At 40.9% G+C, this 19003-nt stretch overlaps 1 protein-coding gene and 1 long non-coding RNA gene across 2 annotated transcripts in view; both read left to right on the forward strand.

Annotated features, from left to right (window-relative positions):
• The window catches only part of LOC309564720, a 626554-nt gene that overhangs the window by 483846 nt on the left and 123705 nt on the right, over positions 1-19003 (forward strand). The window lies entirely within an intron of this gene.
• Positions 7247-10197, forward strand: LOC309563835 (uncharacterized protein; the record flags this gene model as incomplete). Its single annotated transcript, XM_082268467.1, has 3 exons — positions 7247-7349; positions 8250-8300; positions 10091-10197. The coding sequence occupies 3 exons, from the start codon at positions 7247-7249 to the stop codon at positions 10195-10197; spliced, it is 261 nt and encodes an 86-aa protein (XP_082124593.1).

Here is a 19003-nt window from a genome sequence, read left to right on the forward strand (position 1 = left end):
AGGGAAGCTCTCTTAATCAGGTATGCAACAGAGGTAGGTCAATCATGGTGCCTGCTGCTTAAGAATGTTTCGCCACTACCACAACAACTCACCATCCAATTAAATGATTATCACTACTAAATGGAACTTTAAACGTCACACTCAAGAAAAATATTAGAAACTACTGTTTATAAAAAATAAAAATGTATTCATAAATACAAAAAGAATCCAAAATCCAAAATAACCTAGAAGCTGTTTGGTTACTGTGCACAGCTGCACCATATTCTGTGTGAACCATTTTTAGTAAACTTCCCCCTAAGTGTCTATGAAAAAACATTTTAAGCTTTTACATTCCAACAGCTATTACTCACTTGTTACACATATAACTCTATTTTACAGACACAGATCAAGGCAATTCACAGAATAAATTTGCTTCTTCAGGACCGACATGAAAGGTATTTCTTGTGATAGGATGTTTAATAGTCTAATTACTTGTTACAGGGCCTACTAGAAGGACAGAGCTGACAGAAATTCATTAGGAGACCCTTGGATTACCTTAAGTTACAAGTGGTCCTAACCCATACTTTAAGTGATTGTAAATGAGCACTTTGTTAATAAACAACCTATTCAGTTTAAATTGAAATGAAAGACAAAACATGTTTGTATAGATATTAAAAACACATTATAATTATCTTTTTCTCTTTTTTATAAATGATCACATTCCCTCCCTTCTAAGTTGCATAAGAGGGAAGGAGAAGCAGCAGCACTCTGAACTTCCCAGTGAATGGCTGTGCAAAATGGGCATGTCAGGACAAGTCTGATCATTGGAGGAGAGCACACTGAGTTTCCAGCATAGCTAGGGTGTCAGGACCTGGACTTTAACCTGGGACTTCCACTGTGTCTGGCAATGTCTCTGCTTTCTGAGCCACCTGGAATGCTGGACAGTTGCTGGACAGTTGCTGGACAGTTGCTGGACAATTCCTTGAATGATCCTGCTGTGAATTCTATTTGCCTTGAATTTTGCACTCTTTGGTCCTCCTATGAACTTCCTGATTTAAGCTATGACTCTGCACTTCCTGTTTGCCAGAATATTGTGCCTTCTCCAACCAATATCTCACTTTTGTCTCTCCTGCTGCAGTCTGTATCTTCGCTACCATTCGTTACTGACATTTGGCTTGCTCCTCGACTATGCTTCTGTTTAATCCCAACCTGCAACTATTCATTAACGACCTTTGGCTTGTTCCTTCTGCTTGATCCCTACCTGCTATATCTGCTACTGGACCCTGGCTTGCTCACCTCTTGGTACCGCGACCTAATGCTAACATACAGCAAAATCCATCTCCATCATCAGGATCTTTGGTGAAAACCTGTAAGTATTTAGATTCCGCACCTCATGTGAGCCTGGGTCATCTGCCAGGGTGACCTGCCTGTGTTCCTATCCTGCTGATTCCTGTGTGAGCTTCCACTGCTATAGCAACTGGTCTTCAAGCCTGACCCCTGATTGTGACATAGGGAACTGACCACGTTGTGCTCTCCTGCTTAGTGTGGTCAGTTTTTAATAGAAAAGCAGAGGGACTGGCAGGAACAATGGGGATTTTACAAAAAGGAAGCAATATAAATAGAACAGGATACTTTCTCATACAAATACATGGTACAGCAGGCACATATCAGGAATATGAAGTGCACATGCTCAGCGTCATATCCAGAGGTTGTCTTTGGGAAATATACGTATGAGTGCTGCCAGCATTGCTGCAGAAGTTGAAGCGGTGGGGGTTCAGCCTGTCAGTGCTCAGACCATAAGCCGCACACTGCATCAAATTGGTCTGCATGGCTGTCATCCCAGAAGGAAGCCTCTTCTAAAGATGATGCACAAGAAAGCCTGCAAACAGTTTGCTGAAGACAAGCAGAATAAGGGCATGGATTACTGGAACCATGTCCTGTGGTCTGATGAGACCAAGATAAATGTATTTGGTTCAGATGCTGTCAAGCATGTGTGGCAGCAACCAGGTTAGGAGTACAAAGACGTGTGTCTTGCCTACAGTCAAGCATGGTGGTGGGAGTGTCATGGTCTGGGGCTGCATGAGTGCTGCCGACATTGGAAAGCTACAGTTCATTGAGGGAACCATGAATGCCAACATGCACTGTGACATACTGAAGCAGAGCATGACCCCCTCCCTTTGGAGACTGGGCCGCAGGGCAGTATTCCAACATGATAACGCCCCCAAACACACTTCCAAGATGACCACTGCATTGCTAAAGAAGCTGAGGATAAAGGTGATAGACTGGCCAAGCATGTCTCCAGACCTAAAGCCTATCGAGCATCTGTGGGGCAACCTCAAATTGAAAGTGGAGGAGCGCAAGGTCTTTAACATCCACCAGCCCGTGATGTCATCACCAAGGAGTGGAAGAGGGCTCCAGTGGCAACCTATGAAGCTCTGGTGAACTCCATGCGCAAGAGGGTTAAGGCAGTGTTGGAAAATAATGGTGGCCACACAAAATATTAACACTTTGGGCCCAATTTTGACATTTTACTTAGGGGTGTACTCACTTTTGTTGCCAGCAGTTTAGACATTATTGGCTGTGTGTTGAGTTATTTTGAGGGCACAGCCAATTTAGACGGTTATACAAGCTGTAGACTCACTACTTTACATTGTAGCAAAGTGTTATTTCTTCAGTGTTGTCTTATGAAAAGATATAATAAAATATTTACAAAATTGTAAGGGGTGTGCTCACTTTTGTGAGATACGATATACTGTATACTTTGTTCAGTGTATCACTATACAGGGCTTACTTACTAGGTCATGTGATCATGGTTCTCATTCCCATAACACGTACCAGGTTGAGGTGAAGCTACACCCACAACACGTCACATGTCAGGTGACATCGTTTTAGCTATTACATGCCCAGGCTTCCAGGGCATTCAGAATGAAGTGCAGTATCAGCCTGGTATGTGTTCTCCTTTCTAGACTTATCAGTTGCTTGACTGACAGTGCATGGGAATTCAGGCCGCATGTTATTCCCTCTCCCAATACCAAAATATCTATTAAAAAAAGAGATACACACAAGTTTGTTGGCAAAATATTGGCCGCGGCACATTTATTGGTGTGGATTTATTTAAAAAATTAACATACTTTTGATATTCACTTCAATCCTTAACTTTATAATGTTTTAATTATTTTTAAACTGCAAAACATAATAGCTCAGTCATAAAGCTCCAATAAAATAAATATAACAACAAATCCCCCCTTACATAGAAGGATGACAATATCACATAAAGTGACTTGCGACAGGGAAGGGGGGAGCTCGCTAAGCTGACTCCTGATCAACTGGCATAAAAATGTAATTTGCAATTTGGGGGGGGGGCTTTATATAATAAGCCCCCCTGATTCTGGAATATTCCAATGTATCATATGTCCTTCCCAAATTTTCTCCTAGGTCACATGGTACATTTTGTTCTCCTAAACTTATTTCAAAATATTCTTAAAGTTGCAATAACTGTATTTAAAATCTTAAAGGGAAAGCACCCTTACTTCTGAGGTAAAATTTCATTTTTTTTCTCCAAAAGTCGAGGCGGTTGCATGCCCATATAAATGAACCCTCCTTAGTCAGCCTGCTCTGAATGGCATGGAAGTTGTGCTGCAAGTTTAAAAATAACTTGCTACGCTATTGCTAGTCTTGCCAGGCTTCAAACGTTTGTTGCACAATTGCAGTAAGTCTGCATTGCATGACTCCAGATCAACTTTCTTTGCAAACATTCTGTAAGTCTGCTGCAAACTCTGGTTAAGTTATGTTGTGCAATAGTCATCCCACCACAGGGGTCACTGTGGCTGAATGTTCATCTTTGCTCCCTGCTGAACCTGTGCTTCAAGTGCTCTGCAAGTGCACATCTTGCTAGTGAAAATGTGCAGCAAGTTAACAAGACTTACAGTTCAACACTGCCACAATTGTGATAGCTAAAGCAACATCACATGACATATAACGTCCTGTGGATTATATCCATCCCCTCCCAGGCCATTCTGCTGAGAGAAATAGAAAGAGATCACGTGACCAAAAGCAGAAAATGAAAAATGGTAGAAACAACTTTACTTTTAAAGTCATTTAAGGCTGTTGGTGTGCCCTGCCTATGCAAGAGGGGGCAGATAACTTGAGTTTAGTAAAACTTTTAAATCCAGGACTCCCCTTCCACATCCAAATACAGTCAAGACGGCAGAGATCCAACCCCCAAGACAAGCCTCGGCGGCATAGAATGTCACAGATACAGGGTGGATACTGGCCTTCGCAAGCTGTGCTCACAGAGTCTAGTGCCCCTAGCTTTGGCCTCATACTTTGCACAGCACATCTTACAAGCTTTTTCATCAAATACATTGATGGAGATGATTTTATATTGCTATGATGTACAGTATTATCCATTATAACCTAAGTATACTTAAAACATTTTTTTTTTAAAAAATCAACACAGTAGTACGGCTTCTGTGAAAAAAAAGGGGGGGGGGTCAGAAAGGTCATAGTCACCAATCTTGATGAATGTCTGTGACAGGTCCAATTGATTTTATTAACTTCAGCAGCACCAGAAAATAAGGCTGCAGGGGTATGGAGGAGTTGGGGCTGAGGACTTAAAGAAAATACATAATAATAAATTCACTTCTTGAGAATATGACTCAGAATATACACTGCTCAAAAGAATTAGAGGAACATGTTTTATTTTGAGTATAGTATTAAGTCATTTAAACTCCTGGGATATTGATCTGGTCAGTTAAGTAGCAGAGCGGGTTGCTAATCAGTTTCAGCTGCTTCGGTGTTGGTGTTGATAAAATTAACAACAAGTGCACTAGATGGGCAACACTGAGACAACCTCCAAAAAAGGAATGGGTTTACAGGTGGAGGCAACTGAGGATTTTTTCCCTACTCATTTTCTGACGTTTTTTTCTTAGTTTTGCATTTTGCTAGGGTCAGTGTCACTACTGGTGAGGCAATAACTGAACCCTCAACAGGTTGCACAGGCAGTCCAACTCCTCCAGAATGGCACATCAATACTTGCCATTGCCAGAAGGTTTGCAGTGTCTCTCAGCACAGTCTCAAGAGCATGAAAGAGATTCCAGGAGACAGGCAGTTACTCTAGGAGAGCTGGACAGGGCTATAGAAGGTCCTTAACCCATCAGCAGGACCGGTATATTCTTCTTTGTGCAAGGAGGAACAGGATGAGCACTGCCAGAGCCCTACAAAATGACCTCCAGCAGGCCACTGGTGTGAATCTCTCTGACCAAACAATAAGAAACAGACTTCATGAGGGTGGCCTGAGGGCCCAACGTCCTCTAGTGAGCCCTGTGCTCACTGCCTGACACAGTGGAGCTCGATTGGCATTTTGTATTGAACACCAGTATTAGCAGGGCCACCACTGGCTCCCTGTGCTTTTCACAGATGAGAGCAGGTTCACCCTGAGCACATGTGACAGACGTGAAAGAGTCTGTAGAAGACGTGGATGAAAGTTATGCTGCCTGTAACATCGTTCAGCATGACCAGTTTGGTGGTGGGTCAGTGATAGTCTGGGGAGGCATATCCATGGAGAGACGCACAGACCTCTACTAGACAAAGGCACCCTGACTGCCATTAGAAATCAGGATGAAATCCTTGGACCCATTGTCAGACTCTATGCTGGTGCAATGGGTCCTGGGGTCCTCCTGGTGCACAACAATGCCCAGCCTCATATGGTGTGAGTATGCAGCCAGTTCCTGGAGGATGAAGGAATTGATACCATTGAATGGCCCCCACGCTCGCCTTACCTAAATCCAATAGAACACCTCTGGGACTTTATGTTTCAATCCGACGCCGCCAGATTGCACCTCAGTCTGTTCAAGAGCTTAGTGATTCCCTGGTCCAGATCTGGGGAGAAAAACCCCATGACACTATCCGTCATCTCATTAGGAGCATACCCTGATATTGTCAGGCATGCATGCAAGCTCGTGGGGGCCATACAAACAACTGAGTATCATTTTTGAGTTGCTGCAATGAAATTTCAGCAAAATGGACTAGCCTACTGCATCATTTTTTCCACTTTGATTTTCGGGGTGTCTTTGAATTCAGCCCCTGTAGGTATATAATTTTCATTTCCATCAAACGATGTGACATCCTTTCGTTCCTAACACATTACCCAGTCTATATTAGTATAGATATCCAGCATGATATTTTTCCCTATTGACATCTGATGTGTTTTCAAAGTGCTCCTTTAATTTTTTTGAGCAGTATACTACTCCTGCAAAGGTCCATTTTTTACAAGTATTTTACAATTTCTTTTTGCTGCTCAGATAGAAAATGCATGCAATTAAGAGGGCAGTAACATATGGTGGAGAAGAAAATAAAACATTGCGATATTATGGTTTTTAAAGGTTTTTATAGATGTTTATACATTTCTATGTTTCACTATTGAAAAGCAAACAATTAATAAATGGGGTAATAATGGCAAAAGATTTACAGAGCATTTTTTTTTTTTTACTAAAGAGAATGCAGCAAAAATGTTTTCTATGATTTACTTTTTATGTGGCTCGGTGTGAATAAAGGTGGTTGGGAGGAGGGCAGCAACAATCACTTTTCTAACTCAATTGTGAATGCATATTTCAGCCCAAGCTATTGGGGTCTGTAATCAGCAGACTTTATCAGCCAAGTTGTTAGGTTACATTTGTCATGAAGATAAAATACAAAGGTTGCCATTGTTGGCCTCCTTCTGAAAATGCTGATTATTTGACTGTGTTCCGATGTGTCAAACTGATATGCACTATATAATGAATGTGAGGAGACTGTAAACAAAAAGACAACTAATAATGTACTTCTGAACTTCTCAAATAATCAAGACCCCTATACACAAACATTTTTATCTTTTGAATAATATCGCACATGTCTTAATATGAGCAACATGCTGCAATATAAAAATGACTAATACTACAATTTTTCAATTTTCACTTTAACACATAATCCCAAATAAAACTATGCATCAGTATATACAACAATTAAAAAGGAATTAAAAACAAAAATAAAACAATTAAAACGTTTAAATTATAGAGTGTAGGTAAATAATTAGAAAAGTGCTGAATAAAGACCAAACGAATTAGTAAATGTTAAGCATGTAAATCTGTTATGACCAGCCAGTGAAGGAATTTGTTCTAATCCCACCTCCAATTACAGTATGTATAAAAAGGTATCAGCATACATTATTCAAACAACCGAAAAATCTCTTCTGAATAATCCAAGAAGGAAACCAAACTTAAAAGCAGATATGTCTGGAATCAAAGGGAAATGTGTTACCCAGAAGATCCAATGCCAAGATCCATGCAACCCTTGCCAAAATGTAGTAGTCTGCAAAGATCCATGCCAAGACCGTAAGTGTTGTGTTTATGAACTTCATAGTTTTTATAATGTAGATAAATAAATGTAGAAAGGTTTATGAACTCCCTCCACAGTAAAAGTCTTTCGTTCTCATAATTTCCTGCTAACAGAGTTTGGCTATGCATGTGTGTCAGATATAGCCTATCATATCAATAACTGTAGTTTAATTTTAGCTGGGCTTGTATTCTTTTTAAAACCTGAATCTTAGTTTACTTTTATTTTAAATACACAAATAAGCTGGCCCAAACAAATTATTTCCATTACTAATTGATGTGGCTGCTGTCAGAGCTGTATAAGCTGTATTTAGCATCAGCGGCATACAGTGTACAGCGCTGTGTTCCTGAAGCGGTACTGGGAACTTCCATCGGTTGGCCCAAACAAGCTGTTTAAAGTTTAAGTAAACATGGAGTTAAGTTTTGAGCAAAATGTTTTATCTCCAAGAAAAAACTGTTTTAGATTACATTTTGTATGTTCAGTTACATGACTTACAATATCATAACATCTAAAAATAAGCTAGAAGAGGAATTAGATTGCAGAGGTCTGATATGAAATAAACATATGACCTGATGTGCAGAATATCTGACTGAAGTCTAGTATACACCTCAACCCTGGGAAAGTATGGTCAGGTTTTCTGATTTTACCTACTGCATGCTCCTTCCTGTCCCTAAGAGCAAAAAACATTTTCGCACTGGACAATTCTGTCATGGGGGTTGCAGTACCACTGAGAAGAACATGATGAACTCCAGTTGCAGTAGATGAAGAAATCCAGGATAAACATAAATTATACAGATTTATCTATGGCTGCAATATTTGGCTAATAGCTTTAAATGGTATTTGGTAAAGATTATTGGTTGTCTGGTATTCTTCTTTAATATATGTTTCTATTTCTTCAGCATGTAAGCCTCACCATCATCACCATGGCACCGTCTACGTTCGCCAACAAGGTAAGAGGAGCAATAGATTATTGTTTTGAGTATTTAGGATAACGGATGAAGAGTGTGTACTTTAAAATAAGCCAATCCTCCCATCACTGGGAAAGGGGATTCTTCACTTATCCAACACAGTGCATATTTATAGTTGTTTTTATTACAGGTGGCTTATAAATTCACTTATTATTGTACTTTATAATGGGAAAAATCTGTACAGAATTAAGCACTGCTGATTATTTCAGTTGTTTTTGTGCAACAGAACACCAAAAGTGATAATTATAGCCTTTCCTCCTACTTGCGCATAAAAAAAAGTATTTGCCCTTCTAACACCTACATGAACTGCTTACTATTCCACCTAAAGGCAGAAATAAAATGTCAAACACATTCTCCACAATTATGTACTGTAGCAATGCTGCAAACTTTTCCTACCAGTTGCAACACAGTGGGTAAAATAGTGGAGTTTTATATCACCTTAGCTCTGACACATTAATGCAACATGTAGTGAAACGTGATTGCAAGTTGATTAAAAATAAGATGGTTGGTACTCCTTGCCAAGAGGACTGTAATATGAATTGTTTTGAAAACATGATATGCATTTATTAATCACGTATATGTTGCTAATGCACTCTTTATCTACAGTCTGTAGATAAAGATCCTCAGCTATCCTTACCATGAAAATGATAATGTTACTCTATATCGCAGCTATGAACTAGGAGTGCACATCTCTGCCCGCTGCTAATTCTGGGACTTATGACAGCCACAGGTTTCCGATTAAGGGGCTGCTTACACACAGTTTGGCTCTCTGAAGAGAAGATTGTGGCGGATAGCATGGATATATTTTATCACCTCCACACTGCCTGTTTAAACCCCTAAAAACCCACACCAGCTGTGTGCATTGCATGATAGCGGGACAGCCCCTTTCAAGCACATAATTTTTGTCCGTGTAAAGGATTGCAGCTCTCGCATGTGATCACCTGCCTTTACAGCTTAAGGTGGATTGATTGAGGGGCAATAAAAATGCAGCTCAGTCATGTGTTTTTACTACATCCCAAATGCAAATGTAAGGCCTAAAATGATCAGGAACCAATCAGTAAGATCCTTCCATTATGTGATCAATATGATAGCCAATCATGGTGGTCACTGGAAGTTTCAAACTTCCTTATCCTACAGAAAGCACTGTACTTCTCTCTCTCTCTCTCTCTCTCTCTCTGGGCAGTCAAGATGAAGTGTTACATAGCATTACACTTTGTAAAAAAAAAAAATAGCATTATAGTATAAAAAGAAAAAAATATATATATATATATGTATAGATAGATAGATAGATAGATAGATAGATAGATAGATAGATAGATAGATAGATAGATAGATAGATAGATAGATAGATAGATAGATAGATAGATAGATAGATAGATAGATAGATAGATAGATAGATAGATAGATAGATAGATAGATAGATAGATAGATAGATAGATAGATAGATAGATAGATAGATAGATAGATAGATAGAACAGTTTGAATCAAAAAAGCTATGGAAAGTAACTAAACATTATTTTTGTAAAATTTTTATCCATTGTTGTGGTTTTGTCATCTTATAATAAATTCAGAACAAAAAATTTATAAAACAGGTCGTGTAATAGGTTATTAATCAATGTAAAAATAATCAGGTAGGCAAATTAGAGTAGTCAAGAGAGCCAATACATACTAATGCTGATAAATTTTTTCTGAGCATGTAGGCTTCAATAGCCTATGGTCATGAAGGGGTTAGGATATTACATATGACTAATCTAAGTTTTTTTTCTTGGCAGATCCATGCAATCCATGCAACCCTTGTGTTGTCCCCTGCTGTCCTGATCCATGTGATCCTTGCCATGGACATGGACATGGACAAGGGCATTTCTGCTGTGATAAATGAAGACATCATGTTTTTGCCTATAATCTGAGCTACTCATTTACTTCTCTGCAAAATAAACCACACTCACCTTGTTGTACGCTGTTAATCCTGCATCTTTTTGTCTCTGGTTAAATGAAAATCAATAAAAATCTTAGCAACTGATATGTTTTTGCATTTTGTCACTTGTTCTATACTTAACTAATTTTTGGTCATATCAAACATGCTAACATATTATTAGGAGGTTTAAAAAATTTAGAAAGAAGAAATGTTCACATTTATTTACAGATTTAAGACAACAGCAATATTTGGGGGAAATTAACTAAAACTGGAGCACACAGAATCTGGTGCAGCTGTGCATATTAACCATTCAGCTTCTAACTTCAGTTTGTTCACTTAAGCTTTGACAAGAAAGCATGGAAGTCGATTAGTTACTATGCACAGCTTCACTAGATTCTGTGGGCACCAATTTTATTATATCTCCCTCATTGTGTTTTATACAAGCATCAACATATTAAAATTGACCTTATGGTATCATGGTGATGTTTGCATATATTTTTTAGGGTGGTAAAAGGCTTTCATTTGATATACCTTGTCATATCCATGACAAAAAAAAAATGTCTTAAACATAAAAAAAATAACAAGCGATTTTTCCAAATTGCCTTTCCTCAGAACCTATTAACTTTGGAGTGATATTTGTGTCTAATTTACTGTACATTTAGTCATCCAAAAGTTAACAAGCCTGGTCATAACCCTGTCCAGGGTTAAAACACAATTTAAAAAGAAACGTTTGCTTATGACAATAATTTATTGGCATTATGTATTCAGAGCAAAAACTACCCAATCACAAGGATATCTGCGAAAGTGGATTTACCTCTGAAGACTGACAGTAGAGAGTTCTTGCCACTTTTTCAAAAACAGCATCTGTACATGACAGGTTGTGACCATACAGAATCTGGGTTTCTTAAATACTATACAAATCAAGCCAAACCTAAGTCCTCCACAAAAAGAACACCTTTAAGCAAGGCCAAATGTATGTTTGCCACAGTTGAACCCACAAATATTAGTTTGCAAATTTGGAAAAATGATAAGACTGTAGGCCTTAAGGGGGAGACAATATTTGGCATGTATCTTCAGATGCTTTCTCCCTAAACAATAAAATGATAAGCCTACTTTTCTTAAATGCTTTAAATTCAGATAAATATATACAGCATTTCCCAACTGTTGCACATTTCCATTTTCTGCCTGAACAGCTTAGCTGCAGGTGCACAGTTTCAAGCAGTTGTCTTCACTAATGATAGGCAGAACACCCCTGGGTTCTGTTCTACACCAGAACTCCAGAACAGGGAAAAAGTTCTGACCAGAACCCTATCAAAGTCTATAGGACCAGAACTCAAAATATCAAAAGCCCCCATTTTGAAGGCTTAGATGCATGTTATCGGACATAAGGAGACCCGGGTACTGCCCTGGGGGACATGTATCAATGCAAAAAAAAACTTTTAGAAAAATATAATTTTTAAAGGAGCAATGATTTTAATGATGTTTAAAGTGAAACAATAAAAACTAAAACGTTTTTTAAATATAGTGCCTGGGGGGTCTCCTTAGTCTGCCTGTAAAGTGAGTCATTTGTACCGTATATAGCACCCGCTGCAGCAAAATTGACATATAAAGAAAAAAAAGAAATTACATTTAAATAGATTTGCCCTTCAAGTTTTTTTGTAAGCAATATCTTGGGGAGCCAGTCTGTATGATGAAGCCACATTTTAGTGCACTCAGAACAAGATTAGAGATTTTTTCAATAAACTCTGGTGTCTCTTTGTAAGACTCTGGATTGTAATAACAATGTTTTGCACCACAGTAAGCCCTATGTGAAGAAGCAAGGTTATAATACACTAAACATGACTGCCAATTTGTTGTTTATCAGTGTTATCCCCTCTCTGTAGGCTCATGTTACTACCTTCCTCAACCCAAGAACCAACATCAGAATCAAGTAATGGCTATGCATCCTCAATAAGCAAGTGGCTGACGCTGTGGTCAAATAATTCAGCTTACTCCTCCGTGCATTATGCTGGGCCTATGGCAGGAGTAGTTGTGGACAAGGAGGCAGAATAGTTCGCTCCGGCAACTGCGGTGGACTGCAAACCAGTGTCAGATTGGGGGATAAAGGATGAAGAGGATGAGGATGGTTTAGTAAGCCAGTCTACCACCTGCATGCTGTGGCTGGATAGCGCGGACAACATCACTAAACAGAGGAAATGATGTCCTACCTGAGGAAGGACCATGTCGACCTTCACCTGTGGACACAGATGCTGCTGGCCCCTTCATAGTGATACAGGAATGTCTGCCTCTCCTTGTTGGCCTCCCAGACATGATGGGGGGGTGGACCTATTACACAAATTGAATAGATATTAGGAAATGGGTGATTGGATGCACTTGAAATTAAATGTGGTGTTTGGTGCACTATAAATTGAGGACTGCTGCTGACACAAATTGAAAAAATAAAAAATAAATAAAAAAAAGTGAAATATTAATAAAAAAGGGGGGACACCAGCGTCGCAAAATTTTTAAAACAGGGGGCAGGAGAACAAAAAAAAAGTGTGTATACATCACTGTACACAGCACTAAATGTAATGCTGATAAACACTTCAGTAACAGACACTATGCTAACACTGCACTGACACTACACTATACTCGCACTACACTAACACTACTCTGACACACTACACTGACACTACACTAACACTCTACACTCACTCTACATTGACTCTACACTAACACTACACTGACACTGTACACTCAGTCACACTAACACTAACTAGCTATTACTGAGCTCTGCTCTTTCTATCTCCAACAACACACTGAAAAAAGTTCATGTGGGAAGGAACCTTTTATAGTGTGAGGTGGGACTATGAGCACTGTGCCATGATTGGGTAAAGTCATCATGACTTTGTACAATAAGGGCTCTGATAGTGCTCTGTGCCCTGATTAGACAAAGCCTTGCACCTGACCAGTGGCCCTAGAATTCACTGTGCAGCACGCAGTGTATTATGGGGTGCTCGGCGGGCAAACATCCCGCCGAACACCCGTATGGATGCTGTTCAGGGCTGAACCAATACTCATCCCGAACAGCTCGCCCATCTCTAGTCTTCACAGGCAGCTGCTGCAGTCAATGAAAGGAGGTGGATTGGCATATTAACTCATACTAGCCAGTGAGAGCACCCATTCCTAAGGGGACAATGCTGCCCCTGCTTGGTAGCCACTCAGGGCAGCATTGTAGCACAGGAACTTTGAATCCAGTTTGTAACTGGTAGGTACTCTTTAAGGTGACCTTTTTTTCCTTGGCATAACCTACAACAACATAGAAAGAGATACATTTTATTTTACTTTTAAATACTAAAGAACTAGACAGATCTAGTCAGCAGGATGAAACAACATGCACCAATAACATGCTCTACTGCCTCCCACTGGTGTTCCTCCATGAGTAAATTTTTGCACAAGGTATATATATTCCATTACTGGTGGACACAGATAAGTGGCACTGGTGGACACTGATTCATGGCACTGATACATGGCACTGATACGTGGCACTGGTGGACACTGATTTGTGGCACTGATACGTGGCACTGGTGGACACTGATTTGTGGCACTGATACGTGGCACTGGTGGACACTGATTTGTGGCACTGATACGTGGCACTGATGCGTGGCACGGTGGACACTGATTTGTGGCACTGATACGTGGTACTGATACGTGGCACTGGTGGACACTGATTAGTGGCACTGATACGTGGCACTGGTGGACACTGATTTGTGGCACTGATACGTGGCACTGATACGTGGCACTGGTGGACCCTGATTCGTGGCACTAATATGTGGCACTGGTGGACACTGATTTGTGGCACTGATACGTGGCCCTGATACGTGGCACTGGTGGACACTGATACATGGCACTGATACGTGGCACTGGTGGACACTGATACGTGGCACTGGTGGACACTGATTAGTGGCACTGGTGGACACTGATTCGGGGCACTGATATGTGGCACTGGTGGACACTGATACGTGGCACTGATATGTGGCACTGGTGGACACTGATACGTGGCACTGGTGGACACTGATTCGTGGCACTGATACGTGGCACTGATGCTTTGCACTGGTGGACACTGATTTGTGGCACTGATATGTGGCACTGGTGGACACTGATTCGTGGCACTGATATGTGGCCCTGATACATGGCACTGGTGGGCACTGATACGTGGCACTGGTGGACACTGATTTGTGGCACTGATACGTGGCACTGATACGTGGCACTGGTGGACACTGATTCGTGGCACTGGTGGACACTGATTCGTGGCACTGATATGTGGCCCTGATACGTGGCACTGGTGGACACTGATACATGGCACTGATACGTGGCACTGGTGGACACTGATACGTGGCACTGATACGTGGCACTGGTGGAAACTGATTCGTGGCACTGGTGGACACTGATACGTGGCACTGATACGTGGCACTGATACGTGGCACTGGTGGACACTGATTAGTGGCACTGATACGTGGCACTGATACGTGGCACTAATACGTGGCACTGGTGGACACTGATTCGTGGCACTGATACGTGGCACTGATGCGTGGTACTGGTGGACACTGATTCGTGGCACTGATATGTGGCACTGGTGGACACTGATATGTGGCACTGATACGTGGCACTGGTGGACACTGATACGTGGCACTGATACGTGGCACTGGTGGACACTGATTCGTGGCACTGATACATGGCACTGATACGTGGCACTGATGGACACTGATTCGTGGCACTGATATGTGGCACTGGTGGACACTGATTCATGGCACTGATACATGGCACTGATACGTGGCACTGGTGGACACTTATTCGTGGCACTGATATGTGGCACTGGTGGACACTGATTCATGGCACTGATACATGGCACTGATACGTGGCACTGGTGGACACTGATACGTGGCACTGATATGTGGCACTGGTGGACACTGATTTGTGGCACTGATACGTGGCACCGGTGGACACTGATTTGTGGCACAGATATGTGGCACTGGTGGACACTGATTCGTGGCACTGGTGGGCAGTGGCACTGGTGGACACATACACGGCACTGGTGGGCAGTGGCACTGGTGGACACTGATACATGGCACTGGTGGGCAGTGGCACTGGTGGACACTGATACGTGGCACTGGTGGGCAATGAGGAAACAAGCAAAAAAAAAAACAGAAAAGGGGAATTAGGTCACAACACATCATATTCTGATTGGCCAAACACAAAGTCGTCTGTCATATAAGTCGCACAAAATAATTCAGAAGTCGCGGTAAAGTCGCGGTAAAGTTGCGGTAAAATCGCTGTAAAAAGTCGCTCCGACATGGGGCGACTTTATGGTCGCGGCAGTGTGAACCGGCTCAAAGGTTTCACTTTTTATTATTTATTTCTATGCAAAAATATATACTCATGTTCTATTCAGTCTTGTCATAAATTACAAGGAAACTTACAAACACCATTTGTTGAAAGGTTCTTTGACCCCAAACCCCTCTCCCCATGCAAGTAACTATCCCCCTTCTCAGCTAAATAGTTACCGAGTTCTGACATTGGATCTCCTGGTACTCCATCACAATGTTTACATATGACTGGCTGTCCTCTTAATACTACCTGTGCCATGATAGTCTCATTAACTTATATGGTGTAGAGAGCAGTGGAGATCCTGTCATTAAATGTAACGATTTATTTTTAAGCCGCAAAATAATGGATTTTTAAAACAGAACTTAAAAGTATCTGATCGCCACAAATTGAAAATGTTATTTAACTAATTTTTAATCTTCAAAGAAAAAACGTACCTATCCATTCATGTCTCCATGTTTAATTATGTTAAGAAATCACTTTGAAACACACCCGTAGCAGCTCTCGGCCACCTTGAGTAATGGCAGATGATTCATGTAGCATTTTGATGTGGTAACATGAGGGCTACAATTATTTTTACTTCCAAGGACATGATATTTGATAAGGCATCAGTATTTATGAACTTCTGTATTCTCCATAGGCACTAGACTGCAGTTCCTTGAATAGGCAATTTACCATCTGTCTCATCACCCAAAAAAAAACCCTTGAAGGGTTCCTGAAAAAAGTTTATGTTAAGTGTGGCCACCTGGCTGATGTAAGGAAGTAGGCCCTGAATTCATTGTAATTTCTAACAACTCCTAGGGAGGTGTTATAATAGATCTGCCAATGGGAATTTAATTCAAAGGATGTATGCAAAACTGCTCACCTGAACATTAGGTTGTCATAAATTCCAACTGATGGCCTCCAGCCGACCAGTATTTTGAGAATTGTGCCAGTATAAGAGCGCCCTACATTGATTGAGAGTTGTAACATGTTAACGTGACTAAAACCTTTTTAACCACTTTAGGACCAAGCCTTTTTCTGACACTTGTTGCTTACAAGTTTACATTTTTTTTTGCTAGAAAATTACTTAGATCCCCCAAACATTATATCTTTTTTTTAGCAGAGACCCTAGAGAATAAAATGGAGATTGTTGCAATATTTTTTTATCACACCCTATTTGCACATCGGTCTTACAAACGAAATTATTTTGGAAAAAATTTGCTTGTTTGAATTAAAAAATAAGAAAACAGTAAAGTAAGCCAAATGTTTTTCTATAATGTGAAAGATAATGTTACGCTGAGTAAATAGATACCAAACATGACACGCTCGTGGAATGGCGAGTGGTGACAAACATTGGTACTTAAAAATGTCCATAGGCGACGCTTTAAAAATTTCTACAGGTTACCAGTTTAGAGTTACAGAGGACGTCTGGGCCTCAAATATTGCTCTCACTATAATGATCACGGGCCACGGTGATACCTCACATGTGTCATTTAAATACCATTTACATTTGTGGGTGTGACTTGCGTATGCGTTCACTTCTGCACGCGAGCTAACGGGGATGGGGCGCTTGAATTTTTTTCTTTTCCATTTATTTTATCTTTTATTTTTATTTTTACACTTTCCTGTTTTTTGATCACTTTTACTCCTATTACAAGAAATGTAAACATCCATGTAAGCATGACAGGACCTCATTAATGTGAGATCTGGGGTCAAAAAGACCTCAAATCTCACATCTACACTAAAAAACAAAAAAAAAGTAATTTTTTTTTCATTATGAAAAAAAATGGGCTCTTTAGACCCGCTCCTAGTACGTGATGTTTGACATCACTCCGGTCCTCCAAGGCCAAAGTGTCAAATGAGGGCCATCTTACCCTCACTCAACTTCCTGCCTAAGAGGACAGTGGACCGAATCATTTTCTCATCTGCTGATGGGTCTGGTAAGTGGGGAAAACCACTGGGAAGCGGAGGGGGCACCTCTCCCACCGCCCATATAGGTGATCCCGTGGCAAATCTGCCGCTAGGACCACCTTTGTGTTAAAGCAGACTGCCAGCCATTTAAAAATATACTGGGGTTATGGCAGCTATCTGCCGCTAGTACCCTGCCCAGCAGGAATACAACAGATATGATGTCACTGATGCATGCATTGTCATGGTTCACCATCCTTGTCACATCCTCAAGTGCTTACAGTACAGTGCATGCATACTTTATCAGCAGCCATTGGTGTGGGGAAAAAAAGCCGAGCTGGCCTGAGCCTGCCGTTGTGCCATACTTACACAGGTACTTGTTGACGGCCCTCTGATGCATGTACAGCTGCTGCATCATCGCCAAAGTTGGATTCCACCTGGTAGGCATGTCACAAATCAGGCGGTTTACAGGCAGGTGGAATTCCCGCTGAATTTCAGCCAACCGAGCACTGGCTGTTTATGATTGCCTGAAATGGCTACATACTCTTCTGGCCTACATTAGCAGATCTTCCAACCCTGGATTAGTGATGTCGCGAACCTAAAATTCGCGGTTCGCGAACGGCGAACGCGAACATCGGCAAATGTTCGCGAACCGGCGAACCGGGCGAACCGCCATAGACTTCAATAGGCAGGCGAATTTTAAAACACACAGGGACTCTTTCTGGCCACAATAGTGATGGAAAAGTTGTTTCAAGGGGACTAACACCTGGACTGTGGCATGCCGGAGAGGGATCACGCAAAAAAAAGTTCTTAAAAATTATAATTTTTTGATAGAGAGCCAATTATTGGAAAAATTAAAAAAAAATAAAAATAAAAAATTTCTTTGGATTTAGCATCTGGGGGGTCTAAAAAGTGTACCTGTGAAGTTTCAGCTCTGTAGCATGTCCAGAACCCCTAAAAAACAGCATTTTTCTTATATTTTCAGGAATATGGCTTCTCTGCGGCTGGCTTTTTCTCTTGCAGGCATTTATCGGGCATTTTTTTAGGCAGGCATGTCATTTTTTGTATTTAGTGTCTGGGGGGTCACAAAAGTGTACCTGTCAAGTTTCAGCTCTGTAGCATGTCCAGAACCCCTAAAAAACAGCATTTTTCTTATATTTTCAGGAATACGGCTTCTCTGCGGCTGGCTTTTTCTCTTGCAGGCATTTATCGGGCATTTTTATAGGCAGGCATGTCATTTTTTGTATTTAGTGTCTGGGGGGTCACAAAAGTGTACCTGTCAAGTTTCAGCTCTGTAGCATGTCCAGAACCCCTAAAAAACAGCATTTTTCTTATATTTTCAGGAATACGGCTTCTCTGCGGCTGGCTTTTTCTCTTGCAGGCATTTATCGGGCATTTTTTTAGGCAGGCATGTAATTTTTTGTATTTAGTGTCTGGGGGGTCTAAAAAGTGTACCTGTCAAGTTTCAGCTCTGTAGCATGTCCAGAACCCCTAAAAAACAGCATTTTTCTTATAT

Source organism: Pelophylax lessonae (genome assembly GCF_965119305.1).
Source record: "Pelophylax lessonae genome assembly, chromosome: 9".
Taxonomy (NCBI): Eukaryota; Metazoa; Chordata; class Amphibia; order Anura; family Ranidae; genus Pelophylax; species Pelophylax lessonae.